At 45.7% G+C, this 24,082-nt stretch overlaps 2 protein-coding genes and 1 long non-coding RNA gene across 9 annotated transcripts; 2 read left to right on the top strand and 1 right to left on the bottom strand.

Moving 5' to 3' along the window:
- The first annotated feature begins 102 nt into the window (after positions 1-102).
- gpn2 (GPN-loop GTPase 2) lies at positions 103-4,053 on the top strand. 4 transcript variants are annotated; one of them, XM_013275653.3, is made up of 6 exons: positions 103-204; positions 476-930; positions 1,082-1,238; positions 1,505-1,665; positions 3,341-3,546; positions 3,644-4,053. In XM_013275653.3, exons 2-6 carry the CDS (start codon positions 511-513, stop codon positions 3,729-3,731), a joined length of 1,032 nt encoding a protein of 343 aa, XP_013131107.1. In that variant the 5' UTR covers positions 103-204; positions 476-510; the 3' UTR covers positions 3,732-4,053. The 4 variants fall into 4 exon arrangements, with proteins under 4 accessions (XP_013131107.1, XP_013131108.1, XP_013131106.1 ...); XM_013275654.3 differs by having other exon boundaries at positions 118-776; positions 862-930; XM_013275652.3 differs by having other exon boundaries at positions 119-930.
- On the bottom strand, positions 3,489-9,944 carry LOC112848245 (uncharacterized). Its single transcript, XR_003222254.1, has 2 exons — positions 8,111-9,944; positions 3,489-3,550 (listed from the first exon to the last, which is right to left on the bottom strand). It is a non-coding gene; the product is annotated as an uncharacterized LOC112848245 (long non-coding RNA).
- Positions 6,404-24,082, top strand: arid1aa (AT-rich interaction domain 1Aa). 4 transcript variants are annotated; one of them, XR_001225035.3, is made up of 21 exons: positions 6,404-7,646; positions 10,024-10,242; positions 10,331-10,933; positions 11,042-11,137; positions 12,818-13,058; positions 14,217-14,306; positions 14,392-14,562; positions 15,063-15,396; positions 15,541-15,686; positions 15,795-15,880; positions 15,998-16,207; positions 16,318-16,522; positions 16,682-16,835; positions 16,932-17,101; positions 17,189-17,402; positions 18,574-18,699; positions 19,375-19,468; positions 19,685-20,528; positions 20,689-20,819; positions 20,904-22,822; positions 22,904-24,082. XR_001225035.3 is itself a non-coding variant. In XM_005456723.4 (20 exons), exons 1-20 carry the CDS (start codon positions 6,732-6,734, stop codon positions 22,758-22,760), a joined length of 6,888 nt encoding a protein of 2,295 aa, XP_005456780.1. In that variant the 5' UTR covers positions 6,404-6,731; the 3' UTR covers positions 22,761-24,082. The 4 variants fall into 4 exon arrangements, 3 of the variants coding, with proteins under 3 accessions (XP_005456780.1, XP_013131104.1, XP_013131105.1); XM_005456723.4 differs by having other exon boundaries at positions 16,700-16,835; positions 20,904-24,082; XM_013275650.3 differs by having other exon boundaries at positions 20,904-24,082.

The raw sequence follows: 24,082 nt of genomic DNA, 5'->3' as shown, positions 1-24,082 counted from the left end.
ATTAATCACGGAATAATGTGGTGTGTGAGCAAGGATGAGATGATTTAGAAAAAAATGTAGTCTGAAATTAGTCCTGCACGTCACGCCATGTTAACAACCGGCTTTTATTTTGACACGCCAGTTACGTAACTCGGATGTACTTCCGAGTAGCGTTAGCATGTGTTAGCGACTTCTATACGCATGTAAATATAGCGTCAGCAAACGGTAAATATCAGTCAGTATTGCTGTAATTTACAGTAAAAGTCAGCATTATATTAAGCAACTGCACATATGTTTTGAGTAGACTTACGATTTATCGTACATAAACCTTTAAATAGCTACTTTGTACAAGTCTTGTCTGACCGGAGTGGATGGCAGGTCCAGGTTTATTTAGTGTTTAATGAGTTTTTAATGTAGTTGGTGGAAGAAAAACTGAACTCTTGATACCAAATCCTGTGACCCTGCCAGCCAACACCCCATTTGGTACTCTGCACAGGACATCCTAGCACCATCTAATGCGAGTCTGAAGCCATGTCCAAGCAGACACAAGTGAAGCCCTCCCTGCGTTTCGGTCAGGTGGTTATTGGGCCCCCGGGTTCGGGGAAAACCACCTACTGCCAAGGGATGCAAGAGTTTCTGACTCACCTGGGACGCAAGGTGGTGGTTGTAAACATGGATCCAGCCAATGAAGGGATACCTTATTCATGTGCGGTAGATGTCTCAGAGCTGGTGACTTTGGACGATGTCATGGAAGGTTTAAAGCTGGGGCCCAATGGTGGACTTCTCTACTGCATGGAGTACGTGGAAGCAAATCTGGACTGGTTGGAGGAGAAGCTGAAACAGTACAGTGACTGTTACTTCTTGTTTGACTGTCCTGGACAGGTGGAGCTCTACACCCACCAGAGCTCAGTGAAGAATATCTTCTCACAGCTGGCCAAGTGGAATTTCAGGGTGAGCTTCATCATTATTATCGTATTTCTGCTGAGCCTTCACAGGTACTACCTTACCCACACAGCCATCATGTAGACACAGCTTTAATACAACAAGGTGAATTCATAATAACATCATAAGATAAATTTTGTGCGGATGTCCTCTCTTTTAGCTCACAGCGGTGCACCTCGTGGACTCTCATTACTGTGCTGATCCAGCCAAGTTCATTTCGGTGCTGTGCACCTCGCTGTCTACAATGCTGCATGTCGAGCTTCCCCATGTCAATGTTCTCTCCAAGATGGACTTGATGGAGCAGTATGGCAAGCTGGGTGAGTTAATAAGGGTTTGCTTTAAACACATTTTACAGGCTGTAGTCAGAGATTATCTGATTTGTGCTGGATAAATGTTCTAAGACAGTGAGATTAAGACATTAAAGGTGTTTTTACAAATCACATTTCTTTGTTTCCCTTGTAAGAAAGTAGGATGAAAGAAAAAAAACTATACCGGCATTGTTTGCCAGCTGATTTGTTGAATTTCACAACTGGTTGCTATTCATCATCATCCTTGGTAACATTTGTCTTGTATTCTTTTCCAGCCTTCAACCTTGACTTCTACACAGAGGTCATGGACCTGACCTATCTTCTCGATCACTTGGCTGCAGACCCCTTCTTTAAAAAATTCCGCCACCTAAATGAAAAGTTGGCAGAGGTCGTACAAGATTACAGCCTTGTGTCCTTTGTCCCTCTCAATGTACAGGTACCAGTGCTGCTTTTGGTATTAACTGCAAAAGAAGAGCTGGTAATGTCTGTTTAACTCCCAGTAAATTAGAATATGCTTCGGTGAATTAAATAAATAAAATAAGCTGCTTTCACACATGAAGTTCTGGCAGTTTTGGGAGAATCTAGTGGGGATAATTTCCACAGTTATCCTTTCTCACAGTCTCAGTCTGCTTCAGATGTGCTGGCCTGCCTTATTCACACATGCCAACATCACACGGGCTTTGCACTGGGGAGTTTGTTGGTTAAAGACCAGTGGAATGTGTAATACATTGCTCTAATGTTGAGTGACTAACAGTATCCAACATTTCCTACACTTATATCGAGAACTGACACCACAAGATTTCAGTTTGGGGGTGGCACTGTCGCCTCACAGCAAAAGGGCTCCTGGTTCCAACCTGACGGCCAGCTGGAGCCTTTCAGTGTGCAGTTTGCATGTTCTCTCTGTGCTCGTGTGGGCTCTCTCCGGGTACTCCAGCATCCTCCCACAGTCCAAAGACCTACACGTTAGGTTAAACTGGCTATATAGTGTGAGTGATTGTCTATCTCTGTGTCAGGGACTGGGGACCTGTCCGGGATGTACCCCATCCAGCGATAGCTGGGATACGTGCCAGCCCTGACACAACCCTGAATTGGATTAGCGGTTAAGAAAGTGTGTGGATGGATGGGTTCAGTTTGTGTGGACCACTAAAAGGTCTAGAGAGTACGCATAAAAAACAAATGCCATGTCTTGACAGTGAACTCGACAGATTTTCATTGTTATCACTTAATTAATGTATCTACATCTTTATTTGCATGCTTCTGTTAGATGTTGAGTGCAAAACAAGAGTTCTTTCTTCTGAAGTAGTCATAAAGCATCCATACTGACCAGACGTCATGGTTCATTTGTGTTAGCCCTTTAAGTGTTTCTAAAAGTCACATGCCTCATATTTCATTGTTTGAACCGTTAAATCATAAATCGCTTTTAGCGTTTCAAATTGAAGGTTGGATCAATTTTGTGCAGATGGATTGGGGGAGAGGGCTGTCTGCACTCTGCACTCGTTGCCTGACATCGCTTCTTTATAGAGAGTGATTTGATCCTGTGTGTTCATGGAGACAGGAGTCTAGACCATGTGCCATCACTGCATGTGGCACCAGTGAGTTATACATGAGGCGGGTTGGCACTCATGCTTTGTACATGCTCTTAGTTTAAGCAGCCATTAGTTACCTTGGTTACCCACTTATGGTGCCTAAAGCAGCCAAAAATAAAAGAGCTTTCGACTTTGAGAAAGAGAGAAATGCAAAGCTGCAAAGTGTTAGAGGTCAGCGAAGTTTGAGGATTTATTGCTTTGCATGTGCGTGCTGCTTATGTCATTATGACACCTTATAACACACAAAGAAGAATCTGAGAAATGTGTGCTTACACATTTTCAAAAAGGCTTTGTCATCCTCTTTCTAAAGTGAATCTCACTTGAGGGAGAAAAGTAAAGAGATTTAGGACATGTGAACTGCATAAGATATAATTAGATTTGTGAATTTTGCTTAGAAGCAATAAATGCAAAGATGTTCAAAAATAGCATATAGAGGTTTTGGGCAAACTTGTTTTTTATTTTTCAGTGGGTAGTTTCTCTTTGTGGGAAAGCCCCAGATCAAGCACTTCTCTTTTCGGTTTCCAGGACAAAGAGAGCATGATTCAGGTCTTACGAGCAGTGGACAAGGCCAACGGCTACTGCTTTGGAGACCTGGAGGAGAGGAATCTGCAGGCCATGATGTCAGCTGCTGTGGGGGCAGACTTCCAGTTCAACTCGTATCCTTTCCTGATCGTCGTGGTGACTCACGGTGACTCATCTGGTTTGATGCCAAATATAAAGATTTACAGGAGGTGCCTGAAAAGCATAATAGTATCACAGTGTTTACAGTTTTATTGAGAGGATTTCTTATGCCAAGAAATAACAGCCAATATATGTGTAATTTGTCAGATGTTCCTTAACATTTAACCAACCAGTACTCTCGGGGTGCAAGAGAGGTATGTTGAAACCAGTGGAAAGACTGTGGAAGAGGAAATGATGGAGCTGTAAATGGAAAAGCTCAAATAACAGGACGAAAGCGGTCACCCCTTCAGCACCAGTATACGAAGGGGGTCCTGGGAACATCCATCTCATTTGGCCTGAATTCTTCTCAGCCTCTCTGCAGAAGCAGTGGAGACATGGGAACTAAATGTGGGTGCTGTAGATGCTTCACGGTCGCACCACACCTCATGAAAGAATCATAGTGACGAAGACTAAAGGGAGAAAATGTGTGGGCTGAGTAATCTTATTTTTTGTACTGTTTTGTAGGCAAAAAAATGTCTTCTTTACAGATGCATAAAAAATAAAGTCATTTAGTTTCATTTTTGAGTTTGATACATGCTTGGGAGCCCATGTTTTTGAGGAACAGCCTTGTATGCCATATACAATGAAATGATTATTTTTATTATGGGTGCAAAATGAAACGTTTTGTGTGAATTATGGCAGCTACACACAAACTGGACTGGTGAGGAAGATGTCTGATAAAGCCTGCATGCATAAAAACATGACACGCAGTGGAATATAATCTCCAGAGCCTCAGCTGCCTCCTAACAGTTGCACGATTTTCTGCACAGTGAAAAGGGAAGTTTTGAGCAGTGTTTTGGGGTAAAGGAAAAAGGTGGATAATCCTATAAACATTTATAAGATAACTGCATATTATCCAGAGATGATTCTTTTATAACAAAGACTGAAATTGTTCAATAAAGCCCTTAAGTAAATCATCATAAGTAGTTGAGTCCTTGTATATATGGATCTGCTGTTTGACCAGCAGATGGCACATGTGCTCGCAAATGCTTCTCCCTGATCCACAAAAGTCTGCTCCAAGTCTTTCCACCAGCCAGAGCCGAAAAAATTAAGTCAGGCGGGGAGAGGAAGCCACATTAAATCTGTGTTTCTGCACAACTGGCCCTGTGTCTGGTCTCTGGGATGGAAGACCCTCTTGTCTTTCGAAATACAACTAAAACTTCTCCCTATTGACTGTTCCTGGCTTTGCTGTCCTACTCCCAGTTCACTCCCCCCAGCTCAACATCCCACATTAAAAAAAATAAAATAAAAAATCGTACCCCTGCCAACTTAAAAAGGAGCCCATAGACGCTGGGGGCCCTCGGTGTGCCAGCGCTTTCGTGCAAAGTTGGAAGTCAGACTGAAATAAAGCGTGATCCACTTTGAGAGCTCGCACTGGTGTGGGAAATCGCATTAACCCTGTGTGGTGTGACGTGGCTGTGAAATTATATGTGTACAGTCCTTGCTTGCAAAGCTCTGTGTCTAAGTGTACGTGTTTGTGTGTGTGTCCATTAGGGGGGTGTGTCAGGCAGAATGTTAAATTGTGTTTCGATGTTTGTACATGTGATCAAGTATGCCGTCTCAGTGGTACTTCCTGCCCCCCCCCCCCCGCCTCACTCTAAGCCCCCTAGAGGTAGATGCGTGTGTGTGTGTTTGTGTGAAAGAGAGAGAGCGATAGAGAGCAAGAGACAGTTTGCGTGTGTGTCGAGAGTGAGAACAGAAACCGAAAGGCAATGTCGTCCCATTTACAGCCCGATTCTGAACTGTAATCAATACACACTCCGAACTATTAAATGCCTCGTACACCATCTAATAAATTCACATTTAATTATTACTACCAAAAAAAACCCAAACCACAAGAACTCCCTCTGCCTCGCACACACTCTTTTCATTACCATCCTACCCCTGCTCAACACTGTGCGCAAACACTCTATGTGTGCCAAAAAAAAAATGTCTGCTTCATTTGACTGAGCAGAGGACGAAGGTTTTTCTAACGCTCGTTTTTCTAACTGTTTGGGAGACTTTGAAACTGTCCATGCATCCTCTTTCTGATAGATAAGGTCTGCCTGCCTGATTTTTCCCCCTTCCTCCCTCCTCCTCTGAACGGTGTAGTTCAATGTTAGTGGGGTGAGAGAGGGAAGCTGGAGCCTGCGCGCCCATCCCCCCACACTCGGCAGAGAGTGTTTCTGCTGGAGTGAGAGACAGACAGAGAGGAGAGAGGGGGTGGTAGAAGAGAGCAGAGCAGAGCAAAGCAGGCAGGGGAGGGAATAAGGGAATGTGCATTGGTAGTCTCGTTTGCTGCAAGGCTTCCTCCTTCTGCTGTGGAAAAACCTGTGCGTGTGCTGCCTTTCTCGCCTAAATACCACTCAGAAACACTGTTCAGGGGGAACACAATAACGCCAAGTGCACAAAGGCGCATTTATACGAGCTGAATGTTACACTGCAGCTTTTTCCTTTTAAAGTCTTAAAAATATAACTGGGTGTGTGGAAGGCAGGCTAAATGAATGCAAAGTTTGCAGCATCTATGCATCCTGCTGTGCGTAATAACGCCCTTTACGCGCGCAGCTGTGGCTCCCACATATATGCAAATACTTGGAAAAATTATATATTTTTTGCGCATTAATTAGTTTCCCCGGGTATTGATAAGTCCATGAAACCCTCAAACGTATTGACCAAGCCTACAGCCCGTGATCTTTACACAGCCTCTTGATTGGCGGCTGGTTTAAAGTGCATTGTTTATGAGTTTGGGCGCACATTAGGACTCTCGTCGTGTGCAGAAAATATTCCACCTATGGTGGGGAGAAGGGAAAAAAGATAGAGAGACAACGTGAGGTTTTCTAAAGACAAAAAAATCCAGTCCGCGCTGTGACAGCTCCGCTCCGCGTTTTGCGGCCATCTGTGCGGCTCAGTAAAATGGCTGTATCTAGCGGAGCCTCGTGTTGGTTGGGCTCGCTCCCTGCCTCTACCCGGGCTCAGTAACACAACTCCCACAACAATTTCTGTCGCTTTTTTTACGCATTGTATGGAGCCTCCATCATTTCTCTAACCGATTTACGGAACCGGAACCGGGAGGATGGAGGCCGGATTCGGTCCGGTATGAGGGGTGGGAATGCATCGGCACAAGGATAAATGGTTCTAAACAATTATTTATATTCAATGCTAGCTTTTGATTGTGACTGACTCGCCGAGAGAGGGAGAGAGAGGTGGGGGGTATATCATGGCCGCTCAGGTCGCCAGCGCCGCCACTCTTAACACTAGTCCGCCGTCCGAACTCAAAAAGCCGGATCGAGACGCCAAGGACGAGTCGGTTCCGGGAGAGAAGCAGCCAGACAAAAAGCAACCGGGCTTGGACGGCGGATCGCCGGGAAGGGGGGATCTGCAGGACGGGGCCGACGGTGGAAATGTAGGGGGAGGAGGGGAACCTGAGATGAAGAACGGGAATGGGAACCCGCCCAGGGCTAACAATAATACCCCGAATGACTCTGTCGGACCGGAGGGAAATAACCACCCCGGTTTGGTGCATCACCACGGCGCCGCTTTTCCTCCACCTTCGTACGGATACAGTCAGCACTACGGTCGGGCCCCTTTTCATCAACATGGCGGACAACAAAGCCCTGGCATGGCAGCTGCTGCGGGTCCGGTCGTTCAGTCGAGCAACATGATGGACCCTTATCAACATAATTCACACGACCATGGCTTTTCAAATCACCAGTTCAACAATTATAACCCATTCCCGAACAGGACTCCGTATCCCAGCCAAGCGTACGCCATGAACTCTCCTCGCAGCGCCCAGGCGCCGACAGCTGGGGGGCAACCAGCTAAGCAGCAGCCACCAGCGGGAGGACCCACGGCAATGGCTGGATCTTACAGTAATCAGAGATATAACATTGGAAACCCTCAACCTACATCCACACCGACACTCAACAAGCTCCTAACCTCTCCCAGCTCAACGCGGGGATATCCAAACTATCCGTCTAGCGACTATAGTAGCCAAGAAGGAGCTAGCAAGGGACCAGCAGACATGGGCAGTAGCGGTCAGTATGGAGGGAGCAATCCGGCTTGGCAACAAAGGAGCCATCACCCGTCGCCTATGAGCCCTGGAAGTGCTGGGCAGCCGTTAGCAAGAACCCAGGTAAAAGCCATTTTAACAGGAACAAGGCACGAGCTTTAGCACGTCTCCTTCCCTTCTAGCTAGTTCACAACGTAGCAGGCCAGCCATTGTCTGATACTAGTTCGCAAAGACTCTAAAATGGCTGCCTCTTGTGTGTAATTTTTTTCTTTTCACCACACCATTAAATAAGAGTTGTTTTAACGTATTTATAAAGCTGGCTAGCAACAGAGAAGCGTCGCTCGAGGCGGATATAAGTTGTTGAAACGATGTAAAGGACGGTTCAGGGGAAGCCAAGAAGGCCCGACTTTGAAAAGGGGGCGAAAATAGTCGCTGAAGAGCAACGGTTCGTTTTTTCTCTCATAGCTTTGCTTCTCCTTTTACGTGCTGAATTTACAATGAATTTTTGCTGCGAACACATCCGTGTGATGGTGCACAGCCACAGTAACGTGTTCTTATACGTGTGAGTTTGTGGCGGTTGCTCATACCTTCGTGTTTGTGTTGTTTTCTTGTGCGATAAACTGTATTTCGGTGGCCATGACGGAAGGAATGCGTTTCGTGTCGAGCGAGTCTCGCACAGTTGGTTAAAATGGCTCATGTTGGTCTTGTTTAAATTGCGTAAATATCACAGTTTGCTCGCTGGGGAAAGGTTAAAACTGTTAGTTTGGGTCATATATTGATTAAAAAAGAATTTCCCCGTGCTGAAAAGCCGCTCGGCTTCTCCGCATGCACGCCGCCTGTAAACAATCATCCCTGCTTTTTATGAGTGACTTGAATGCAGTCAGCAGATTGCAGTTTGCACTGGGATTTGAATTGTGGAGGTAAAATCCTACTGTCAAAGCCAGGAGATAGTTGGTCTTGGGTTGACATGCTAGCTGAAATCTGATTGGCTCCTCATCCGCTGCTCATGGCCATTTATAATTACATGTGATGCAAGGCAACAGTTGCTGATAAGAGCACATAGCATTAACTCATCACAGGGTCACCAGAGATTTTATTTTTTTGCTGCTTCTCTCCTCCTCTAAGCTCCACTTCTTACTTGCAAAAACATCCACTGTTGGAGCAGCTGGCACCTGAATAATGTGTGGATTTATAGTTTTGCTTCCATCATTTGCTGATATTGACCAAAAATGCCAAATGTGTTGCTGTGGGCTCTGGGTGCAGCTTGTTACACCACAAAAGGGCTGTAAGTAGTTTGTTTTAGTGTTTGAATGTAATTCAGACACTGTTAACACAGTAAAGTTCACATCATGGGTAAATGGGCTCTTATTTACTGATATACCATATATTTTTTTAAATTCCTGAGCTAATGCTATAAACACATGGATGTTTTTTGTTTTGTTTTTTTAATACACACACAGTAGCACAAAAGGCAAATTTGAGCTTTCCCCACGAGGGTGTATGTGTGTGTTCTCTCCTTGCTGCTGTGTCTGGCCTGCCACACAAGTTTAACTGCAGAGAATTTCCCCCCAATCCTCCCCCAAAGCCAATCAGAAGGCAGTCCACCATCTCTCACCCGCCAAGGGAGTTTCCTCTCTGTCTTATGCAGATTAGCCATGTGCTGCTCTTATTCACTTGATTATCTTGGATGTGCAAAGTGTCACATAAGGCTTTTTATTTTTGTTTATTATTTGGACAGATGGGTTGCCATTGAGCTGAGGATGCTCTTGTCGGCAAGGTGCGCTTGTGGGGATTCCACCCAAAGTAGCTCATGGGTCTACATTTATTTGTTTAAGCAGATCATCTTGGGGTGCCTAATTTTTTATCGTGTGATACAGTTTTGATGGAGTGTGAGTAAAGATCCAGAATGTGACCTTTATTTCCAGCTTTTTAAACTGAATCTGCCAAGTTATGGACTATGTACAACTATACACAGTTTTTACTCTCCACAGCTGTTGTGAAATTACTTCCTTCATTTCTTGTGTCATTCATCCAGAGCCAAACTGCCTTCAATGAAGGGTGGGAGGGGGGCTACTTGGACCAGACTCAAAACAGGAGCACAGCTGGGATATGTTTAAGATTGGGCAGACTGCCCTCCATTCGAAAGTAGATATATATATATATATATATAGCTCTGTTGACTTCCGAAACTATGGCAAAGTGAGGTGAAAAAAAATCAGGGTAATGACCGTGGGAAATAAGGTGGGGGGGAAAAAAAACACAGCTTGCCTGTTTGCTGGAGTTTCTTTTTCTTTTCTTTTTTCTTTTCAGGTATGGAAATGTAAGACACTGCAGTCAAGTGTTTTACAGCTGTAATAGTACAATTATCTGTGTGAGGATGCTTGCTTGAAACTTGTAGGATTTGATGACTTGATTTCCTGTGTTGTGCTGTTATCAACTGATTATTTTTTTTTTTTTTATTTATTTTTTTTTTTTTGCTCTCTGTTCTTGCTGTGTCCAGCCTCCTGGTTCCATGGACCCCATGGGAAAAATGAGGGGTCAGCCATACGGAACAAGCGGCCCATACGGTCAGCAGTCACAGCAAGGGCCTTCAGCAGGTCCACAACCAGGGCCTGGTTACCCTGGACAGGGTTATGCCCCGCCAGGTCCCCAGAGATATCCAGTGGGAATGCAAGGCCGGACCTCTGGAGGCATGGGTGGCATGCCATATGGTCCACAGGTATTATCTTTCATTCCGAATCTTCAGTTTTATCTCTCATCACTGTTGTTGTGTTTGAGGCCTTAATGTGTTTGTATATTCTGTTTAGATGGCATCTTATGGCCAGCAGGGAGCAGGAGGCTATGGCTCTCAGGGCCAGGCACCCTATTATGGCCAACCAAGCCAGGCTCCTCACCCAAGTCAGCAACAAACCCCATATTCACAGCCTCCACCTGGACAACCCGGTGGCCAGTCACCTTACCCAGGTCAACCCCATCCCCCTCAGACTTCTACTACACACACCCAGGGAGGACCACCTTATCAGCAGCCCCACATGCCCCCACAGTCCCAGGGGCCACTGCCAGGCCCATCCCAAGGGCCCCCACAGTCACAGCCCCCTTATTCTCAAGCTTCAGCCCCACAGTCTGGTCAGTCTCCCTACGCCCAGCAGCAGGGTCCTCCCAGTCAGGCCCAGCAGCAGCCTAACTCCCAGTCTAACCCTGGATCGCAAGGCCAGTCCAGCTACCCAGGATCAATACAGGGGCCCCAGCAGCCACCCTCACAGCAACAGCAATCACAGTCTCATCCACAGCAGCCACCAGGACACAGCCAGCACCCACAAGGGCAGCCTGCAGGTTACCCCCAGAACCCTCAACAGCAGCAAGCACAACAGTCACCTTATCAGCGCTTTCCTCCTCCTCCTCCTCCGCAGGTACCATTCTCAGTCTTGGCTCATATTCATCTTGGTTAATGAGTTTTCTCTGTATGTGGTTCTGTATCTCTGGCAGTATACTTAAGCACACGTTCTTTTGTTTATCAGGAGGTATCCCAGGACTCATTTCAGTCCAATGCGCCTCCATCCACTCAGCCTAAATCTGGTCCAGAGGACGGTCAAGGCCGCCCCTCCAGCCTTCCGGTCAGTTACGCTTCTTATAACACCGCCGGGGCATTGCTTTTTCACAGTTTTGCATCAGACATTTTTTTTCCTTACAGCTTTATTATATTTATCATGCTAGTTTTCAAAAACACGGCAGTTTATGGCACATTACATTTAAAATTCATTTCGTATTATTGATGATAATGTTAAAATTTTTCTTTGCTGTGGCTGCTGTGCGTGCTGCTGTTCTTCAGTTGTTGAGACACAGCTCCATGGCTGATGCTTTCTGGAAAGGGGTCCTGTGCAAATGAGACGAGAAATCTGACAATCGAGCACTTGCACAGATGAAATGGCTGAACCGAGACAATTCGAAAACATGGTTTCAGTCTGCTTCCATGTGTATTCTGTTTTTGTTTGGGCTGTGAAGGCAAATGGACCAAACCCACTGTTTATTTTATTTTTTTTAGTGCGAATTCAAAAGTTATGTAAAAAAAAACAACCCCCACCTGTGATGGTTCTTGTACTGTTAAGACTGCTTTCTAATCGATGCATTTCCATGTAAAACTTAAAATATTTCAGTACTGGACCTTTTTTTTTCGTGCAGTCCTCTTTGTCGTTATTTGTAGCACACGATCGATTTCAAGCCTATAGTAGCAACCTCTGGATGGTATTCCCGTTATTTCTTTTGAGCTCTTTTGTGCAACCAGAGAGCATTAAAGTGCATACTGACCTGCTGCCATTCAGCAGAATTTGATTTACCTGTGCGAGCCCTGATGATGCAGGATGACGTCACCTAAACGGTGCAGTGAGTGAGTTACCAGTCTGAAAGACTTGATGTTATGCAGACTTGTGTTTAAAAAAAACAAAAAACTGTGTGAATACGAACCTGACTGGAACTAAGATCCGAACTTCCAGGTTTGTAAATGTTCTTCATCTGAACTGAATCATGGCTGTTTGTTTGTGTATTGAAATCACATGGCAGAGCTGGCGCTACACGCTGACTCGGCTCGCATCCTACAAACCTTGGTAACCATGACAACCCCCGGCACTAATGCACACTCACTTTTTCTTTGAAAAAGATAAATAAGGACAAAGGCCTCCGGGTGTGTGTGTGTATTTGTATCTCTGCCACTCATGTCTTAACAGCAGAAGGATGAAATTGCAGCGTGCTGATACTACAGCTAATGTACGAAGTAAACATTACAATACTGTAAACCAGAGGGCTCCGTTGACTTGGCTTAAATAAGCGAAGGGACACACATTGGATAACAATTAAACATGCTTCCAGGATGCAATGAAAATATTAGCGTTAAGAGAAATCCACCTCAGTTCTTTATCAGCATTTAATCTATTCTAAGCTTGCAGAGTGTCTGATATCTGCCGCCACATACGTCACTGACTAAAAACACATTGCGCTGGAATCGATTTAAATAGCAGCACAGACCCATTGTAGTCATTCGCCTCTAGATTCCTTAGTGCTCTTATTAAATTTTTGTGGGTTGTTTTGATTCCTTTTAGGATGCTGTAGGCCGGATGTGGCGGTATTTTGCCCATGTATGCTATAAAAAGTTGAGAGGAATCAAAAGAAAGGAGCATCTGTGTCAAAATGCACAAACTGTCATATTTTTTTATTTTTTTGCCCTGCTCAATTTCCCTGTCTCTCTGCAGTGCAGTTCCTTTACACCTTGTTCTTTCTTTTCCCCCTGTATGTGGTTTCAGGACCTGTCGGGGTCCATCGATGACCTGCCTACCGGTACAGAGGGCGCCCTGAGTCCCGGCGTGAGCACGTCAGGCGTGTCGAGCAGCCAGGGCGAGCAGAGCAACCCTGCTCAGTCACCCTTCTCTCCTCACACGTCCCCACACCTGCCAGGCATCCGAGGGCCTTCACCTTCCCCGGCCGGTTCCCCTGCCAGCGCCAGCACATCCCGCACAGGACCGCTGTCACCTGCCAACATGCCAGGTGGGCCTTCACAGTGAAATTGGGCATATGTTTTTTAGCGGGCTTCTTACATGTCTGATTGCGACAGCGATGCCAGATTACTGACCAGTGCTGCTTAAATTATTAGAGAAGCTGTTGATTTTTGCATATTTTTGACAGATTATGTTTACCTTTTTGGTGAATTTTGTTTGAAACCCTCTTTGCCATTTTTGGAAATGTTTCCCAAGCCTCGCTGAAGCTGTATGTCCTATATTTGGACCCGACAGTAAATGAAAACATTATAGATGCCCTGCAATTGCACATTTTCTCGAAACTCAGCCTGCTGTGTTTAGTTTCCTCGGGCACCTCAGGATCTTTGCTGCACACAAAAATATGAGTTTTGTTTGCTTGTTCACAGAGCATAAGTATGCATGGCCTGTCTCAGTGTGTGTTTGGCATGGTCTGCATATTTAGAATTGTGCACCTTCTAAAGTTTAGCCTGTAAATATGCTCTGTGCTGTTCTGGATTGATTAATGGCAAGTTCCAATCAACTTCAAAATGCCTTTTGGGGAACTATCATCTCTCTTGGATGTTTGTTCTTCACTGTGAGGGCTGATTTTTGTCTCAGAGTTTGACAAATTCTTCTGCTGAAAGTGGAAAGTTTTTCTCACCCCCCGTTAAGAGTCTGAATGGATTTATAACCTCAGAACTAGATCAGAAGGCTTTTCTGGGCCCATAATGGGCAACCAGCAATGTAGAATCTTGAAGCAGTGGAAGACATTTTTGTATTCTGTGGTTCGACCCAAATACATCAATGTTATTTTCCCTTACTATCCAGTTCTGAATCTCTCTGTGGTGGAAGATGTGTTAATACCATTTTTAAGAATGTTTAGTAGTCCTCCAAAAGTTGAATCTGTTCATCTGGACGTAGCGTTTTGTGGGAGAAACGTCACTTGGATGAGTGACGAAACGTTTCTCCCACAAAACGCTACGTCCAGATGAACAGATTCAACTTTTGAAGATTTACTTTCCTGGATGATTGAGAATGCATCAAGAATGTTTAGTAGTGCAAAAGTTTTAGTTTTATGTATCTTTAAGAATGGAAATCACCCTTTGTCCTCAAATTGGAATAAACATAGCAACTACTCGTTGCTCCTTCCCTGAGCTCTCACTAATTTAACTTAATTATTACTGTTTAGGGACCCAAATGCCTCCCAGACCGTCAAGTGTGCAGTCAGATGGGAGCCTACACCCTACAATGAGCCAGTCTCCTATGGCCCAGGACAGAGGTATGTTGCCATCTGAAGTTTGCTTTGAGATTAACATGTCGAGTGTTTGCTGTGGCATCAAAGCCTTTGTCTTTGTCTCTTTTAGGGTTTATGCAGAGAAACCCTCAGATGCCCCCTTATGGCTCCCCCCAATCAGCCTCTGCACTGTCACCACGCCAGTCCTCTGGGGGACAGATGCACCCTGGGATGGGCCCATATCAGCAGAACAACTCCATGGGAGGCTACGGGCAGCAGGGAGGACAATATGGCCCTCAAGGTTTAAACTTTTGGATTGGTTTATCTTTAAGAGAGGCTGTTTTTTTTTTGTTGCTGTTGTTGTTGTTTTTTTCATTCTTTGAAAGTTTGCTGTTTACAGTGTATCAGAAAATCCTTAGGAATATATCTCCCTGCCTCATATGAATACCATGCTATCGCTGGTCCCTCCCTCTGACTCTGTTGCAGCTATTTATAGCTGTGAAGCAGAGAGTCAGCTGACGTAGCAGAGCCTCCTGTCAGTAGAGCTGAAACTGTGACAAAGGCTTGTTGCTCAGGCTGCATAGTGCACTCTCTCTCTCTGTACTAGCAGTCTGTAAGGAAAAGTCTGCCTCACGCACTCTTTAACAAAAGACTACTTTGAATTATAAAAACCAAGACACTTCTGGGTGCTGCAGTGAGATTTTTGTTTTTTCAGAGTACTGTTCATTTGCAACTTGAACTTTTTACTTGAATTTACTTGATTTACTTGAACTTTTTTTCCTCTTATCATTCCCATCTTAGGTTATCCTCGGCAACCTAACTATGGCAACATGCCTAATGCCAGCTACCCTGGGACTGGCATGGGCTCAATAAATCCCATGGCAAGCCAGGGTGGAGGTCCTCCATATGCTGGCATGCCTCCAGGAAGGATGCCCCCTAATCAGATGGGGGCACGGCCCTATGGCCCCAACATGGGTCCCAATATGGGGCCTAGCATGGGTCCAAACATGCCTCCCAACATGGGCAACATGCCACCCCAGGTGAGCTCAGGAATGTGTCCTCCACCAGGAATGAACAGAAAGCCCCCGGATCCCTCAGCCATGCAACACCCTGCCACAAACTCCATGCACAACAGGTTGGTTACCAGTGGATCCTCAACTACCTGCATTTATTCACCAGGCACAAGTCTGCTGGTTATCACTCATGTCTAAATATGAAGAAGCTGCACAGTGCCTCGTCCCACTTGCACATAAGATGACATATATTTCTCTCTCTCCAGGATGTCTGGGTACCCCAACATGTCTCCAGGCATGATGGGCTCTGGCCCGCCTTACGGCCCTCCAATGAACAGTATGCCTGGAATGATGAACACTCCAGGTGGATCACCCTACCCCATGGGGCCAAACATGGCCAATAACACAAGTGGTAAGTTGTACTGGCATAACCTCATAACTGAGTTGTTCTGTTTTTTTTTCTTTGTTTTCTTTTGCGTGGATGCTTCACAGCTAATTCATTCCCCACCATTGTTTCTAGGCATGGCCTCCAGTCCAGAAATGAACAATAAGATGAATAACAAGGTAGATGGGAGTGTGACGCCCAAGCCAGAATCCAAATCAAAGGTAACCCCTCTATTAAATATAATCACTATTTTTACAAGTCTTTTAAAATCTGTGCACCTCACCTCATGTCCTTTGTCATTTTGAAAATTGGTTTCTTCCACCTCTCACACTAAACAGAAGTCCAACTCTTCCACCACAACCAGTGAAAAGATAACGCATCTGTACGAGTTAGGACCAGAGCCAGAGAGGAAGATGTGGGTGGACCGTTATTTGGCCTTTATTGAAGAGAAGGCTATGGGCATGAGCAACCTGCCTGCTGTAGGACGCAAACCTCTTGACCTCTTTCGGTTGTACATGTCTGTTAAAGAGATCGGAGGCATGACGCAGGTTAATATGGAAGTTTTAAAGAACATGAATCCCAGAGTAAATGTATTGCTTTGTCTTCGTTGAATCCTTTCCTAATTGCCCTGTATTTTGTGTATGTGTGTGTATCTCAGGTGAATAAGAATAAGAAATGGCGTGATCTGGCCACTTCCTTGAATGTGGGTACATCCAGCAGTGCTGCTAGTTCTTTAAAGAAACAGTACATCCAGTGTCTGTATGCCTTTGAGTGCAAAATTGAGCGTGGTGAAGACCCCCCACCTGAGATCTTTTCAGACAACAAAAAGAACCAAGCTGCTAAGGTCCAGCCACCCTCTCCAGGTGAGAGCTGTGCTCATGTAACCTTTTCTGATGAGCGTGCCTTTCAATAATCAACCCCTTTGAACTTTAAAACTGACAAAAATGCCCAACTTGCTCTTTTGCAGTGTTATTAAAGTCATGTACTATATCTATCTGTTCCTCTCTTATTTCAAACTGAAGCGTCCCTCTGCTCCACAGCTGGGTCAGGCTCTCTGCAGGGTCCTCAGACTCCTCAGTCTACCAGCAGCTCCATGGCTGAGGGGGGAGACTTAAAACCCCCTACTCCGGCCTCGACTCCTCACGCCCAAATGCCCCCCATGCCGCCCGGGTCCAGGTGACTCTTGTTTAAGATTTTAACTGAAGAATCTTTGCTTTCAAGAGTCATTAACATTAGTTATACTAATCCTTCTTCCTTTTGCCTCTTTCCTAGGAGCAGCGTTAACCTGCAGGACCCCTTCTCTGATGGAAGCGACCCTGCATTTCCCCGGAAGAACATGACGCCCAACTCCAACTATCAGTCTGGCATGAACACGCCCGACATGCAAGGTCGAATGGGCCCGTATGAACCAAACAAAGACCCCTTTAGTAACATGCGGAAAGGTGGGCACACTGAATAGTGTTGTTAATCTCAGCTAATTAACCAGTTAAACATTTCTAAATGCTTTGCAACTCTAAATATATTTCCAGTTGGGGAGCAGTTTCTACCTGCTAACCAGGGTCCCAACAGCGGAATGGGTGATCAATCACAGCAGCCGCCGCCGCAACAACAACAACCACCACCACAGCAACCGCAGCAGCAGCAGCAGCAACCTCCATTCAACAGGGGACCGCCTGGGGCCATGGGCACGATGCCAATGGGGCCCAGACAGCAGTATCCTTATGGACCAGGCTACGACAGGAGGTAAGGCAGGATTTTAATGGTCCGTCAACACAGCTGGTAAAAACAAGTACTTTTATGATTAATCAAACCACAAATGTCCCCATTCACCTCAAAGAAATTGTCTAATGACTGAGTCGAATATTTATATATTTAAGAAATTCCCAATAAACTGGCTAGCTTCTTATACACTTAATTAAGCTATTAGGTCATTTTAACCTCCTAGGACCTGGCGTCCACATATGTGGACATCACATTTTGGGTTATTTAGACCAAAATACTCAATTTTGCTCTACATGGGCCTGATATCCACTTACGAGGACATTATCCTGCTACTGTTCTATCGAAATTTTAAACAAATATCCTCATATGTGGCTCTTATTTTTCTTAAAAACAAAAATAAGGTAAAAAAAAAAATCTGGTAATTCTTTGTTTTTGCATTCATCAGGCCCCAATATGCCCAAATATCAAAGAGAAATTAAAAATGCATGTCGTGGAAGAGTTCGGGTCTTAGGAGGTTAATACTGCCGTTGATTTACATGTTTATATGGTGACAAGAATGAAACGTGTCTTTAAAACAAGTGTGACACGAGTAGACACGAGAAGAAAGAGTTGGACAGTCTCCGTGGGTAATCTTTTTTCCCCATGATTTTTGGATTTTTTATTTATTTATTTATTTTTTTAAATTAGTGATACTGTACACTTACATGGTGGTACCAATATTTATGCAGTAGCTACTTTGACAGTGACAATAGTAGTTCATCTTCTGCCTGGAGAAACATTTTAGCGCTAATGTGGGTCCACAGGTGTCATAACCTATTGTAGTAACAGCAAAACACTTCCCACCAGCAGTATCTCACTTTCCTTCCCCAGGAAATTTCCTGGTTTGTTAGTTCTTGTATGTGGAGTACTGGCATTTTTGGATTACAGTGTTCCGTCTGAGCCCTTTTTAGTTGCTGCTGTCACTTTTGTTACCATTTGCCTATCGGACTGGATGTTTAAAGTAGGCCATTCAAGAAATACTTCCTCACTGTTAGCAGTCATACACTGAGAGCCACTTTTAAATTGTCTTGACCTTGTGCTTTGTAACATTTCCTATGAGTTTTTTCTTTTCTTTTTTGGATGATCTAGCATAATCTCTATGATGCGAAATATGAAACAAACCACACTACGTGTATTGTTCCACTTTTCCCAGGTCGGAGCAAGGAATGGGCCCAGAAGGCAACATGGGATCTGGTGTTCCTCAGCCAAACCCGATGATGCCTGCCAACGCCGACACGGGGATGTATTCGCCAAATCGCTTCCCATCACAGCAGCCACGGTCAGTTCACAAAGCACTTTGTGGCTGGCAGCTTTTTAGATTCTGAAACTACAGTCAATTGGAGCTAGTCATTCTTTATATATAACAAATGTACTGTTTTAGTAAAACTTTAATAACCGTCAACTCTCCAGTCTCGTTCCAAAGCCAGTCCACAATGTCACGAGACACTGTATTTTGACGTAACTTCTATATTTGTCATTTTGACAGCGTGATTGCTTCATTAATGTAAGACTTTTTTTCATCTTTAAATATTCACTTTGCATTTACAGCTCTTTAGTTTAAGCTTTATCCTGTGTGAATATAAATTTTATACAGTTGCATTGATTTAAATGTATTTTGTCTTAATCCAACACAAATTCTCTGCGGGCTGGTATTTTTCACCAAGTAGTGAGCCGTGCAGTTAACAAACACAGGCTTGACATAATAATACATTAAATGTTTTATAGAAAAATGGATCATGTTGAAGCACCAAAGAGGAGTATGAAGGATATTAAGTATAATGTAATTCACTGTGACATGACTAGAGGAATCTACAGCTAAATGCCCTTTGGGTGTGCATTCATCGACGTATCCTGTGATGTATCAGTGGGGCTTGTTGTAACTTGGTGAGAGATACATAAGATTTTCATGGTCAAACTGAACAGGCATTTGTTTTTTTGCTTTTTCTTTTTGCAGGCATGATTCCTATGGTAATCAGTATCCTGGACAGGGAACGCCCCCTACTGGCTCTTACCCAAATCAGCAGCCTGGAATGTACACACAGCAACCGGTAAATGATCCATCTGCACTACACCAACTCCCAGTGTTCTCAGTGTGTATAGGTCAAACAATGTGAAGGTTATAACTTTTACTTGTGTATTTTTTTTGTCCTTGATGGAGCTGCTGTCATTTTTTTTTTGTTTTGTGAATGACCTTATTCTTTTTGCAGTTTTGTTTAAATTGTAAATGATAAATGTGTCTCTCTGCACTTTTGTATTTTCTGTAGAGTTACAAGCGTCCAGGGGAAGGCGGTTACCCACCATCAAAACGTCATGAGACTGACTACAGTGGACCCTTCCCTGGTGGACAGCAGCCACCGCAGCAACCGCAACAGCAAGGAGGCGCCTCTGCACCCTCTTCAGGACAGCAGGAGTCATACAATCAGTACAGCAGCAGCGGGCCCTACCCTGGCGCTGATCGCCGTCCACCCGGCCCTGGCGGTCAGTTCCCGTTTCCCTTTGGTCGTGAACGGATGCAGGGGACAACTGGCCCCAATTCGCAACCTAACATGCCCCCTCAGATGATGCAGTCAGGCCCTCCTGAGGGTCCTCAGGGAGGCATGTGGCAGGGACCTCGAGATATGAACTATCAGAACTACCCCAGCCGACAGGGTGGCCCTGCGGGTCCGCCCCAGGGACCTGGTTACCCCGGCATGAACCGGGCAGAGGAGATGATGCCGTCAGAACAACGCATAAATCACGATGGCCAGTGGGGGGGTCAGATGGGCCCTCGGCAGCCTCCTTACGGTCCAGCCGGGGCTGGCACACCTATGCCTCGCTCGGTACAGTCCAACTACCAGCCCCCTCAGGGGGTGCAGAACCACATTCCACAGGTGCCGAGCCCAGCATCCATGCCCCGCCCCATAGAGAGCAGGACATCGCCTAGCAAGTCTCCCTTTATGCATGGAATGAAGATGCAGAAGGCTGGTCCCCCAGTGCCTGCATCTCACATAGTGCCCCCTCCAGTGCAGTCACCTCTAATAAGGCGAGACATGCCTTTTCCCCCAGGCTCTGTAGAAGCTACCCTTCCCGTCCTGAAGCCACGTCGAAGACTCACCATGAAAGATATTGGTATGAAAAGAAATTCTAGAACTTAAAAGCAGCTTGTTACCCTTTATTGTTCACAGTACTGTTTAATACTGCAGCTGTGCTCAGTTGTAAGTTATTGATCAGAGAGTAGTGGTATTCATTAATTTAGTTGTTTTTTTTCTCCTTGATTTTTCTCTGTTAGGAACCCCAGAGGCCTGGAGAGTTATGATGTCATTAAAGTCCGGTTTATTGGCTGAAAGCACGTGGGCCTTAGATACTATCAATATACTTCTCTATGACGACAATAGTATTTCCACCTTCGATCTCAACACGGTGAGATTCAGTATTGAGCCCTAATGTTTGTAGCAGTTTGCATGGTGATCATTTCTAATATTTTTCTTTATATTCTTTCTTCAGTTGCCTGGTCTATTAGAGTTGGTGGTTGAGTATTTCCGACGCTGCCTCATTGAAATCTTTGGCATCCTGAGGGAGTATGAGGTCGGCGACCCTGGCCAGAGAACACTACTTGATCCTGAGACCTTGAAACGAGACTGGGATGGCACAGAGGAAGAGGAACCACGGGTGGATGATATGGAACAAGAGGACGAAGATGACGATGAAGAGGAAGAACGAGAAACGGAGGGGTCATCTCATGTGAAAGAGGAGGAAGATCAAAAGCAGTGCTCTCAAGGTCAGGACGAGAAGAGCAAGGGTTCATCATCTGAGCAGACGGGCTCGTTGCACACCCCAACTGCCCACGAGAGACCCAAGCAGGCGAGCAAGTTTGACAAGTTTCCCCTGAAGTTGGTACGAAAGAAAGACCCATTTGCCGCAGCCCAGGCAAATAATCATGGCAAAATTCAAGAGTTTGACAGTGGCTTACTTCACTGGAGCGCAGGAGGGGGAGACTCAACAGAACACATCCAGACCCACTTTGAGCCACGAAAAGACTTCTTGGAACCACGAGAACGAATACCTGTGCCACCGGTTTTACTAAGGCGGAGAGTTCTAGAAGAAGAGATACGGGAAAATGGTTTGCCTGCCGAGGAGGAGAGAAGGAAGCCTCAAGACGAAGAAGAAATGCCAAAAGAGACCTCCTCTTCAGAAAGATCGGCAGTCTCAGAGAAGTCCAGCTCCTCGCTTGGCAGCGAGGAGGAGAGGAAGACAGATTGTGAGGCCAAGACAGTTGAGAAAGGCTCTAAAAGTCACCAAGAGAATAATAGACCCATTCCCTCCTCTGGCAGTTTCTTGACCCAGCAGGCACAGCAGAATGGCACCATCCTGGAGGATGAGCCTCACAGTAAGGATGAGGGGCCGCTCGTTGCACTGACTAACTGGCAAGATTCTTTAGCCCGGCGCTGCATTTGCGTCTCAAATATTGTCCGCAGCCTCTCCTTTGTTCCAGGCAATGACCACGAGATGTCCAAGCATCCGGGACTGCTGCTTATACTGGGCCGACTGATCCTGCTCCACCACCGGCACCCGGAGCGCAAACAGGCCCCGCTCACCTACGAAAAGGAAGAGGATTCGGATGAGGGCGTGGGCCAAAGGGACGAATGGTGGTGGGACTGCTTGGAGCTGCTGAGGGAGAACACACTGGTCACTTTGGCAAATATTTCAGGCCAGCTGGACCTCTCGATCTACTCCGAAAGCATCTGCTTGCCTCTGTTGGACGGCCTCCTTCACTGGGCTGTGTGCCCCTCAGCAGAAGCCCAGGACCCTTTCCCTACTCTGGGACCCCACGGTTCTTTGTCACCTCAGAGACTTGTCCTGGAAACGCTCAGTAAACTAAGCATCCAAGACAACAATGTGGACCTCATCTTGGCCACTCCACCATTCAGTCGGTTGGAGAAGCTTTATGGGAACCTTGTGCGGCTAATTGGAGACAGGAAAGTTGCGGTCTGTAGGGAGATGGCTGTAGTTCTACTAGCCAACCTGGCCCAGGGTGACACTCTGGCAGCCCGAGCAATCGCTGTTCAGAAGGGCAGCGTGGGCAACCTGCTGGGCTTTCTGGAGGACAGTCTGGCTGCCACACAGCTGCACCAGAGCCAGAGCTCTCTGCTACACCTACAAGGGATGCCCTTTGAACCCACGAGCCCGGACATGATGCGGCGAGCCGCCCGGGCCCTGCACGCCTTAGCTAAGGTGGAGGAGAACCACTCAGAGTTCACACTACACGAGTCCCGACTCCTCGACCTTTCAGTGTCTCCCCTCATGAACTCGCTGGTTTCTCATGTTATCTGTGACGTACTCTTTCTGATTGGCCAGTCATGACAGCTGGAGGGAGCCGTGGCTCCACTTCTTGGGGGTTTTGTCCCCAGTCCCCCTCCTTCCTGGTAACCTTGGCTTATGTGTGTGTAACAGGGCAAAGAAAGTTCAAGTGACTGTCTGTATTTTAATTTATGAAAATCTTTCAGATTCCATTTTCCGTGCCTCCCCACCCCGGGCCAGCCTCACTCGAGGAGACAGAGGAGCGGGGCGGGGATTAATCACGGAGCGGTGGTGGATCTACGAATCGGAGAGATGCCGACAAAGTGACACTACTTGCAAAGCAAATGCCGACTGGATGACACAGAGCAAAGCACCACGGTGGGGAGACTGTGCTGCACTCGGGTGGGGCAGGGGGGGAAAGTACTTTTTAATAAATAATAAATAGCTGAAAAAACAAAAACTGTAACCAAAGTTGCTGTCTCGTTTACAGTGAGTTTGGGAGACACAGTGTGCCCTAGCTCTCCCCTCGAGGGCACAATGAGTCTGTGACTGGTTGATGTTCAGAGGTGAAGCAGACTGATTAAGTGGCCTACTGGTTATAGTTGCTGTAGTTGGATTCTCACCAGTCAGCCCGACAGTAGACAAAGTGCTGTCAATAGACACCTTCACCGGGGAGGCCTGTGCAGTGTGCAGTAGATTGTAGGACATTTTCTGTACCGTACTGCTCTTGAGTGTAAGCATTCTGTAACACGTTTCCACACAGAAGCTGGCGGTGCAGCTCAAGAGTTTCGAGGTCAATTTAGTTTGGTGTTAAAACAGAAAATGGCTTTCTTCCCCAAAGTATCAAGAACCTACAACACCCTTACCTCCTCTTATCCCTTGATTGTATGAATACCCTTATGAAAAGAAATCACCTCTTAGGACTGGTTTTCAACTTCAGATACAGCTTTGCTGTGGTGTATATATAATGTTGTACATTATACTTCCTTTCTGTGTCTGTCTCTCTCGCTCTCTCTCTCTGTGTCACTATTCTCACACTTGTTTATTGGCGCGGGACGGAGGCTGACGTGAGTTTGGTCCGTGACCTTCGGTCCCCTCCGATAAGACCCACACCTCTGGTCTCTCCACAGCTCCGTAGTATGGCAGACATGGCTCAGACCTGTTATCTCCTGGTACAATGAAAATAAACTAGATGAAGAACACGTTTGACAAATTTTCTCCAGTCATGGATTCTGCATATTTGTATTTCAGACTATGTAGCTAAGACATCATGTAAATTCCTCCCTTTCCCTTTTTTGGCTCAATGAATATCATTTATTCAGTATGAAATCTTTATACTATATGTTCCACGTGGTAAGAATAAATGTACATTAAATCTTCGTAAG

Source organism: Oreochromis niloticus, linkage group LG11, assembly GCF_001858045.2.
Source record: "Oreochromis niloticus isolate F11D_XX linkage group LG11, O_niloticus_UMD_NMBU, whole genome shotgun sequence".
NCBI lineage: Eukaryota > Metazoa > Chordata > Actinopteri > Cichliformes > Cichlidae > Oreochromis > Oreochromis niloticus.
The sequence above is the reverse complement of the archived record's forward strand: the minus strand, read 5'-3'. Positions and strand labels throughout refer to the sequence as shown.

Excerpts from the sequence above, each read along its gene's own strand:
- gpn2 (XM_013275653.3), top strand. The coding sequence starts at position 511 with ATGTCCAAGCAGACACAAGTGAAGCCCTCCCTGCGTTTCGGTCAGGTG. Across the intron at positions 931-1,081 it reads TGGCCAAGTGGAATTTCAGG|CTCACAGCGGTGCACCTCGT; the intron begins GTGAGCTTCATC and ends CCTCTCTTTTAG. Across the intron at positions 3,547-3,643 it reads AATATAAAGATTTACAGGAG|ATGTTCCTTAACATTTAACC; the intron begins GTGCCTGAAAAG and ends GTAATTTGTCAG.
- arid1aa (XM_013275650.3), top strand. The coding sequence starts at position 6,732 with ATGGCCGCTCAGGTCGCCAGCGCCGCCACTCTTAACACTAGTCCGCCG. Across the intron at positions 7,647-10,023 it reads AGCCGTTAGCAAGAACCCAG|CCTCCTGGTTCCATGGACCC; the intron begins GTAAAAGCCATT and ends TGCTGTGTCCAG. Across the intron at positions 16,523-16,681 it reads GGTCCAGCCACCCTCTCCAG|CGTCCCTCTGCTCCACAGCT; the intron begins GTGAGAGCTGTG and ends TTCAAACTGAAG.